General features: G+C 41.4%; 2 protein-coding genes across 7 annotated transcripts in view; one reads left to right on the top strand and one right to left on the bottom strand.

The window, feature by feature from the left end:
* Positions 1-4,909, top strand: part of LOC108625529 (uncharacterized) — an 18,537-nt gene extending 13,628 nt beyond the window's left edge. For all 4 annotated transcript variants that reach the window (XM_026814051.1, XM_026814049.1, XM_026814048.1 and 1 more), the window contains one exon: positions 4,792-4,909. In XM_026814051.1, coding sequence (XP_026669852.1) covers positions 4,792-4,894 — 103 coding nt within the window. In that variant the 3' untranslated portion in view covers positions 4,895-4,909. The remainder of the gene's footprint in view (positions 1-4,791) is intronic.
* Positions 1-9,669, bottom strand: part of LOC108625530 (methyltransferase-like protein 9) — a 27,339-nt gene that overhangs the window by 11,010 nt on the left and 6,660 nt on the right. For all 3 annotated transcript variants that reach the window (XR_001916654.2, XM_018025608.2, XM_018025607.2), the window contains exon 2: positions 5,534-5,745. Coding sequence is in view for 2 of the 3 variants with exons in the window: in XM_018025608.2 (XP_017881097.1) it covers positions 5,534-5,745 (212 nt within the window). In the remaining variant the exon portion in view is untranslated. The remainder of the gene's footprint in view (positions 1-5,533; positions 5,746-9,669) is intronic.

Below are 9,669 nucleotides of genomic sequence, written 5' to 3'. Positions count from 1 at the left end.
ATCTGAAGGGGTACCCCTTGGAAAAATTCCGGAAAAATTAAAAATTTTTTTTTTTCGAAATTTTGAGTAAGCCTTCAAAGAAAAGTTGTAAGTACTGCTATTAAGTGCAAAAAAAGTCGTATATAATTTTCTTCTACCTCGAATACTTCAGAACTAATCCATTAATTATTTCGTACATTGTCAATTACCCCTCACGGCTCCAACACTTTTTGGGACACCCTGTATACTTAGATATGTTACAGTCGATAGAACGGAGGATTTCAGTGGGGGTAAGATACATTGACCTTACACACGACGATCGAAGAAAGCTCAGCTTGAAGGAAAGGCATCTTCAAACACTACCCGCGTTGCTCGGTTGTTAGAATCGTCTACACGGTTGAACAAGCATGTCTCTCATTTCATATAAAAATAACAAACAACCACGAATGTCTTAAATCATTTGCATTGAAATATCAAATTCATATAATGAGATATTGAATGATATTTCAATTCAGTTAAAATTTCTCTTTTACATCGAATTCCATAAAAACATCAGAGATTTGTGTAAATTAATTGCAATTGACTTGAAGCAATTTTATAATGGATTCTACTGCCTATATGTATAGTAGTAACTGCTACGTACACGCGTGCTTCCTCGATCGAACGGAGACGACGCTTATTCTTTTTTTTTATGACGCAACAACTCTTGGGGGATCGTAGACACACTTGAATCACGGTGTTTAAGGTGTCTAAAATTCAGAAATGTCTCTAAGAAATATACGGAGGATTTGCCGGAGACGGCGCGGCGGCGTCAGCCAGAAACGAGTTATAAAAGCGTGTATTTCCCTCGCGAATAGTCCACCTTCATGCCCCTATATCCTCCCGTGACAATCTTGCTGAAAATCAAGACCATGTTTCTCAACGTTTCGGTAAAGTTATCGTATTCGAGGTCAAACGAACATACACTTTGACTTTCTGCATTTTATATCGTTTCACTTTATAGCAGGATTCAAAGTCTACTGTTGAATTTTTTAAATGTGATTTGACTTGCAGTTCACAAATCTAACGCAAACAAGATGTATAATGCGTTCATCATTATACATACTGCTTTAAGAATAGTCCGAAGAATATCCAAGGTTTCCGTCGAGTTTTAATTTACTAGAGAATAACACAGGAAGTATTATAAAGAATTCTTTTTTTTTTCTCTTAGACACTTACTAGCAGAAATTTAATTTGATTTATGGATAACAATAATTTCATTTGTCTGTGCATCTTAAATCTGATGACCGAGGTCGCGCATTATAGAAACTAGATTAGAGGATCTCTCGTTTCTCTTCCGGTAAGAAACCCGCCATTGGTCAGTAATTATCATTAGCGCGTTTGCGCGGCGAACCCTGACCCTCTGGCTCCGATTGGCAACCCTCTCTGTAATTAATCCAGGGGCGCAGGCGCGAATTCTCGCGTCTAATGGAAAAGCCACGTCGTGGGCGTCGACGGCACTGAAAAACCCGAGGAATTTCTGGCTTTTCCTTCTATTCCCATTCGGCGTGGCCACTAATTATAACCTAGGGGCGGTGCCGATTTCGCTACCCCTTCTAACAACCACCCTCGCCGAGCTTGCGCCCTGCTAATTATTCATTAACCCCTTTCTTCTCGACTGCGAAGGAAATGGGCGTTCCTTCCTCCACTCGGAGGTAAAAACGGTGGCGACTGACTTGATATGGCTATTAAATTCTCTACGTAGTGGAGTATGATTTATCATGTGGATATAAGTACTCGTAAAATAAAGATCATCCTTAATGACATTTCGCGACTTTCCTTTTCTGTAAATTTTTGCTATTTTCAGATGATGTATTGAGAAATATATTCATCTCAATTATGTATATTTCCAACCAATTATTATCGTATTCAACACTCAACAGACTTCAGGATTGGTCATGTAATAGACTATCCCTCGTTATCGTTCGATTAATGAGATTACCTACACTTTTTACCTTCTTGGCAATCCTTGGGGACTGTGTGCAATATTCGACACCTTGGAGACTTAATTACAATTGACCTTAGCTTTAATGATCATTTGAACAGTATTCCAAATACATGTGAAATCTCCGTACGTCCATATCACGTAATTATCATCCCTTTAGGTATTCCTGTATTACTTATCCAAAGAATCGTTTAACCGCGAATTGGTCTACAATAAGAATCGAGGCACCTGGGGCACCGCAAACAGCTACAAGTAAACGAAACATTCAATTACGCGTTCGTTCAACGGCAATTGGGTTTTCCTTCGTACAAAAGTGGCAGGATAAACACGGCGACGACGAGGGGCACGCATTCGAACGGTGTACCGATATTAAAAGCGAGGCGGTAATAGACCGGGCTGTAATTACTGCGTGGCGAACCGGCGGTCGTTATACGGTCGAATTTGCATCGGAATACAATCGTGGCGCGGTGGAAATAACAGAAACTCGGTGGTTAAAGGAGCACCGTTTCCGGCGGACAATTAGAAGTAATGACCGTTCGACAGGCGACGTACCAATCATTGTTAATTGACAACGGTTGGAAAGAACCAAAAGATCCTAAAGACTGCCCGTGGCCACGTCGAAAATTGCTCGCAATTTCGGCCGAAAAATAATAATCAATGTGGCCCATTTCCAAAAATTCATTTATTTTTCGTTCTTTCTCTTATATTAATAGACTTGTAGACGAAAATCTGGGTGGTGGCAAGTAAGTGCATTGACGTGTAACGATGACTCGCCACGGCTTAAACAGCAATTAGCAACCACCGTCCCGGCTTTTATTACGCGTATTCACAACGCGAGGTGAATCGGGCGGATAGAAAGGAGGGACGAGCCGTGTCCGGCTCCAAACTAAGACGAGAAGAACGACGAAGGAGTCACCTGGGTGACGTTCGCGTGACGTTACAACGCGCTCCCGCTGAGAATATTAATTACGTCCCCCTTACGGCCTGATCTTGGTAGCTCCCGGCTCTGAGACCCGTTCGCTCCTCTCACGAATTAATCATAATTAGCGGCGAGATGTCCTCCATCGGTTACCAGGAAAGAGGGAGAGAGACGAGAGGCGAATGAGAAAAGAGAGACGGAATAATATTATTGCGCAATTTCGGAACGAATAATTTCATGGAACTGAAAGGGGTGCGCGCGATCTTTTTTTTTATAATTTTCTTGGAGACTGTCGATGATTTATCGAGCCAAAATAAACGCCTGTCTATTTAAATAGCATAAATATAGCTACTGTAGTATCGATCGATCTGGTTTCATTCGAACATGAGAAAAGAAATGATTGGATTATATGTTTTATTATAAGTTCATATTTTAATAAAATAAAGAATGTATGCGGAATTTTAAATTTTGAGATCCCTTGGAAGGAAATTATGAATGCATGTGCACAATTTTTGGAACATTAAATACGAAATCATGGGAGTTGAGAGGTTGAATGTAACGAAAATTATCTGATACCATCGAATTACTACTTTGGGCATATAAACGAAGGTTATCTTGATAGCTGTTCCGAGGCACGCGGCCAACCGATAAAGCGATGCAATTTGGAACGCAGAACATTGCATGTGCATATAAGCTTATTATTAATAGTTACTTCGTTCCACGTCACTAATATTTTTCCCCTTAAATTGAATGCAATATTGCGAATCTCTTTGTAGTCTACAAATAAATTGCAAAGAGTCATAAGTATTTCGCCAAATGTTAATAATCGTCAAAAATCAACACTAATACTGTCAATTTTTTCATATGTGCAACATTAAATACGAAATCATGGGAGTTGAGAGGTTGAATGTAACGAAAATTATCTGATACCATCGAATTACTACTTTGGGCATATAAACGAAGGTTATCTTGATAGCTGTTCCGAGGCACGCGGCCAACCGATAAAGCGATGCAATTTGGAACGCAGAACATTGCATGTGCATATAAGCTTATTATTAATAGTTACTTCGTTCCACGTCACTAATATTTTTCCCCTTAAATTGAATGCAATATTGCGAATCTCTTTGTAGTCTACAAATAAATTGCAAAGAGTCATAAGTATTTCGCCAAATGTTAATAATCGTCAAAAATCAACACTAATACTGTCAATTTTTTCATATGTGCATTTGCCATTAAAAATTGTTGTTCTCTTAATTAGTGTTACAATATTTATGACGAATAAAGTTGGCTAGGATCATGATTAATTAATAATCGATAGATAAGGAAATTTTCTCATGAATTAGGGAAATTTGACGAATAGAACGAAAAAGCTGAGCAAAAATAATTCGCGTACAATCCACATTTCGTCTGAAATCTATTTCGCAGTACTTGCGTTACTCCCCTAATGCGTTAATTGCTCAATCCTACCTAGACGGGTCCAGTAGTCGAGGGGGCCGGGAAGAAAGCCGCGCATCATTCTAATTCATGAAGCGACCGAGTGTTCCGCCTAGTAGCACCACGCTGGATTTTAATAAACGGTTCGCCGGTCAATCCCTTATACACTACCGTCCATAAATCTCTGAGGATTTCTAACTTTTAAATTGTTCATCTATTTTCTGTATATTTACTGTACATAAATCAGTAAATTATTCATTTGAGAAATAAAGCTTATGGGATTATCTGATGACAAATTATTATTTTCTCATTCGCAATATCTATTAAGTATAAAACTTTAAGTATTGCTTTATTTGTAATACTTGGAGTGTACATTTTACAAATTGAGAATTTGTTCATTGCCATGCATAAATTCGAGATTTTCACGAGATAAAAAGTAGATCAAGGAGATAACTGTCGAAAAATACTTATGCAGGGTAGTGTACACAGCGTGCATGGTGGCTGCGGAGGAGTTTCGGTTGGTAGCTGCCAGGACGACGCGGCTCGGGGAGAGGTTAATCACCCGCGTTGGATTTTAATAAACGGTTCGGGGGGCAAACAAAGCTGGTCATCAATAACCGTTCCCCGTTCCCTTCTCGCAGGCGCTCACCCATCTCCGTCCGCCTCTTCCTAGCGGAGGCTTCGGCCCTCCTTGTCCGACCGGTGACCAAGGTGGAGACCCACCTCAGCCGACCCGGCAACGCCAGAAAGGAGCTTTTGCCACCAGCTTGTCGAGGCTCATCGGACAGCCAAATAGGCGGAGATCGTATCTGCGTGGTTATTAATTAACCGGCGTGAAGGGAAAGCCTCCTTTCATCGCCTCGCGAACCGATCAACCAAGGCTCCAGCCTTGCCCTAGCGAGAACACGTCTCTAGACAGCCCAGTGTTACGGGCAGCTTTCGCCAAGTGCTACTATGCGTTCCCTGATTTGATACTATCAAATGTTTAATTTCTTATACAAATTTTCTAGTACTTCCTACATGGATACATAATTCAAGACTTCTTATAATTTTTTATACAAATATAATTCCCTTGCAATATTTTTTGAAGCCTTTTCGTAAGACGGAATTCGTCTTTGAATCAATTGTCAATTGTCAATTGACATCAGTGAATGATAATGCAATTTGTACTTACTGATATTAATTGCAAATATGAAAATACATATACAATTACTTACCCATTTATAGAAGTGCGGCTGATGAACCAGGATAAAGCGGATCTCGCCAACGAATGCCAGGCCTGCAACGGTAATGAATCCGATCTCTCGATGGATTTCATTAGAAACACCTCGGCGGTCTTGTCGGGCTGATCATGCTGGGCTCCTGCTCCAAGTGGTACCCACAAACGGAGTAAGTCCTCACGAATCTTCGTCTTTTCAACCGTGTACCACTGCAACAAGTAATACAATCATATAAAACATAAATATCATTGATCATATTTGGGCACAATAATACTTATAAAATATCAGAAGAATATCTACTATTAATTACATGAAACGACTAAATTCGCTGTAGCCTTACACACTCGAGCAGCGCGTATCGATCTCAGTACCAATATTTTCAATTTCGCGAAGGCAATCACGACACGCGTCACGTCCTCGCGGACCCACGAAATTTCACGGTGGGTTAATGCGTCCGAAAAAAATGAGAAAGCCGCGGTCCTCTTGCGATTCATTAACATCCCGCAAGGCGTTTGGGGTGGCAAAAAACGTTTCTCGCTTCATTATCGGTGGCCGCGGTATCGCGACATTAACGATATTCCTGGCCCCCGAGAGCGGTTTCGGTGCGAAACCGCAAAACAGTCGGAGAAGCAATTACGTTGACCGGTCCTCCGGCCAGCCACCAGCGGACGCGGCAGCGAGCAACAACGGCGGTACACGACAGATATCCGATTTCATCGTCAGCTTCCGAGAATGAGAACCAATTACGCGGCCCGGGGCATTAAGGAATCGATCTAATTTGCGCGCGCGGCGGTGGCTTCTTAATGGCGAGAGCCGGCCGATGAAATTATACGAAAATGTAATCAACGCGCTTTTTGTCTCGTCTCGCTCCAAGGGCAGGGACGTAATTAGGAATGCTTTTGCGCCTCGCGACGGGGGACACTTGTTGCTTTCTCTCCCGTCACCCCGCCCCGTTCCCTGATCTCTTCCTATGCGCCTGGCTCCTTTTTTTCACCGCATCGACCTCGGTTTCTTTTCCCACCCTCATTTTGACACGGCCTGGCATACCATAAAAATATTCTATTTTAGTAATCAATCGACGCACAAATACGAACTGCTTATACTCGGTTGTTTGGCAATCATTACAAGCTTTAAGACGGAGTTTGTGCAATTATTTCTAACAGAAAGCAGTTCATTCATTAGTTCACAGCCTGCAGTCAGTACACCATGCCGGTTACAATTAGAGGGTTAATCGACCTATTACTTATTAGCAGGAGTGTACATTGTATCCCGTTTCGTAGACCACTTCGCTTCCATCGAGGCGCGAGTCAAGAGAGGCCGAGGAAAAAGAAAAAGACGGGAGGAAGGGAAAAAAGGCGGAGAGAGGAGATGGAGAAGGAGCCCGGCCACAGAAGAAGAGTAATTAACACCGTGGTGCCCAGGTGCGCGGCCCTAAGAAGTCGTTTATGGATTGCTCGGCAGCCAAGCCGTACGCGGCCATCAATTAAATTCTCTAATTAAAACAGTCCCTTCTCGGGGCCCGGGAATTAACTCCCGGCGAACCTTCGTAATATTCTGTCGACTCTGTCATCGTCGGGTACCGTCAGCCCGGATTTTGATTCCTTCACTTCTTATTTTTTCTCAAGATTTCTCGTTTTTTTCGAGGAACTTCGAAAATCGTTCTGGATATGACACAACGCGCCAGAAATACTGATCGTAAGAGGAGAACGTAGGAAAAGTGAACAATACAAAATAATGTAATTTTTTTTGGATGAATTAGGATATAAAAGGATCAATATATATTTTGCACCCAAGAATTATTCGAAATTTGTCCTAATTTTACTTTAATGATCCAATTGAAATTGATGATGCGGTGATAATTGTACAGGGCAATTTGCTTTCTTTCACCAAAACCAATTGAATTTAATAAAACGCGAGTGCAATGCAATGCCCGTTCCCAGTACTCGCTCGCCAAAATTACTCGCCGCGAATAACGCCTTAATTGAATTAACCATTAACTGAAAAATTCTACGCACTCGGGACCGACCGGTCTGCCCTGTCGAAGCAATGAATCATGTAACTCGATCATTACCCTAATGATCTCCCGACGACATTTCGCGGTTAATTGAATTGGAACAGTGACAAAGGAGAGAGAGACGGAAGGAATATCTGAAAATCAGCAATGGTACAGAGGCGAGAGAAAGGGAGAGAGAGAGAGAGAGAGAGAGAGAGAAACGGGAGAGCGTTACGATTTTAATTATAGCTGGCAGCGCGCATCGTTAATTGCAGGTAGCCGGCCTTCCACCTCCGTCATCACACTTTCATTCGAACTTTTTCGCGACTTTTTCTCGCCGCGAATTACAAATGGCTACCGACGCGGTCGCGCGCAACCGGACAACATTCCTCTTTGTGTCATTAGTGGCGACTTTCTGCACGTCTCTCGACGCCGCGCCGCGTACCCGGCTGAAGGGAATCAGATTCGCACACCTTCCGTGTACAGTCCTGCAAAAGCGTTCCTCCAAAACTTAATATGTAATACAGCGGAGATCGAAAATCAAATAAAGGTGCGCGTCAAAGCCAATAAATGCGTCCTACCTTGGCTTCTGTTCCCACAAATACTTTTAGAGATGCATTGCTTAGGAATAAATAAAGTGCATTTCAATAACTAGCAACTTCCTATGTAATCTAATAATTGAACATACGAAAATATTTAATAAAGTATATCACAGTCATTTTTGGACAATAGTAATTACACGAATGCACTAACATATCAGAGGTACGTAGTCAATTCATTATAAGTAATAATTAATAGATTAATGTTTGAGGCTTTTGTGAGACGGACTGTAGCAGGCATACTCGGACAACAAGTAGCCAACTCGGAAATCACGCTCATCTAAATCAACGTCTCGCGATGCACCGACAAACGACACGAAAGGGAAGGCTCGATCTTTCCACGATGGTACCTCATTTTTTAATACTGTTCTCTTTCTCGTCCCTACGAAAGAAAATTGAATAGCCGCAAACCCTCTCGCGTACGTACACTACCGTGCAAAACTGACCTAGTTCATCTAAAAATCGATATATGAAATGTTCAAACATATGAATCTCAAAATTTTGCATAATCTGCTAATCACAGGTCAAACCTTTTTTTATCGAACAACACTTGTATTAATTATGTTTTGATTAAAAATAAAAATTCTAACTATGTTACAAGACAAAACAAAATATTTTAACTCTGCTGTTTTAGTAATACTCTGATCGCACTTCAAATTACCAGTGTCGCGAACGAGCGTTTTAATGTAAAATGTGGTACCATAAAAGCAAAATGAAAAATGGAAATGAAGCGGTATGTGATAAACGTGTCTGATAATCAGCACTTACATTTAAAAAAAAGGTAACTTCGTGTCACGATACGAGTGTACGAGGTCTCCACAACTCGTCGGTTAGCAAGACGTCGTGTTCAACGCACTTCACTTGGTACCAAACGGTTATGTGCACCTTTATGACGGCATGCTAAAGTGCATAGGAAAACTTGCGAATCGCGCATAAAGTTAACCGTACAACCGTGTCATGCTCCTGGATGATAATATTTCAAGGCTATGGCAATCTTTTATTGTTCCCCTGCACCAGTACTCTTAACGTTTAAATAGATCTAATTAATCTTTCCGACGGTATCTATAATATTCATCTGACAATCATAAAGATGAGTTAATGGCCAACTGTAAATGTTTCAGAATTTCGTTTCCTGTAATCACACGCTCTTATTTTCTGCAACCTGTGAAACGTGACAATTACACAAAATCTACATGGATTCTATTTTTCGTTAATAGCCATAATTTCTATAGTCTCGTTCTAATTTTTCAGGATATATTGGCATAACTAGATCTAGTCAGTCAGTTTTTTTTAAATCTTTTCATCGGGAATGGATCATCTGGAAGTGCAAGGTACGAGGAGGAGTCGAAATTCGCCTAAAACCCGGCGTAAACTGTGACCGATAAACAATGGTCGTCGACGGGGTTTATGCTTTCCGAGGAATACTGGGGATGTTTGGCCACTCGCGCGCGGAGCTCTTCGGATTCCCCGACCGTGTTGGATCGCGAGTCAAGCACATTCTCTTCCTATGTCATTATGTTGTGTCGGACGGACGCGAACCC

This window comes from Ceratina calcarata, unplaced genomic scaffold, assembly GCF_001652005.2.
Source record: "Ceratina calcarata isolate Rehan_Ccalc_2016 unplaced genomic scaffold, ASM165200v1 scaffold363.2, whole genome shotgun sequence".
In the NCBI taxonomy this organism is placed as follows: domain Eukaryota; kingdom Metazoa; phylum Arthropoda; class Insecta; order Hymenoptera; family Apidae; genus Ceratina; species Ceratina calcarata.
Note: the sequence above shows the minus strand (reverse complement) of the source record. Positions and strands in the feature narration are given on the sequence as shown.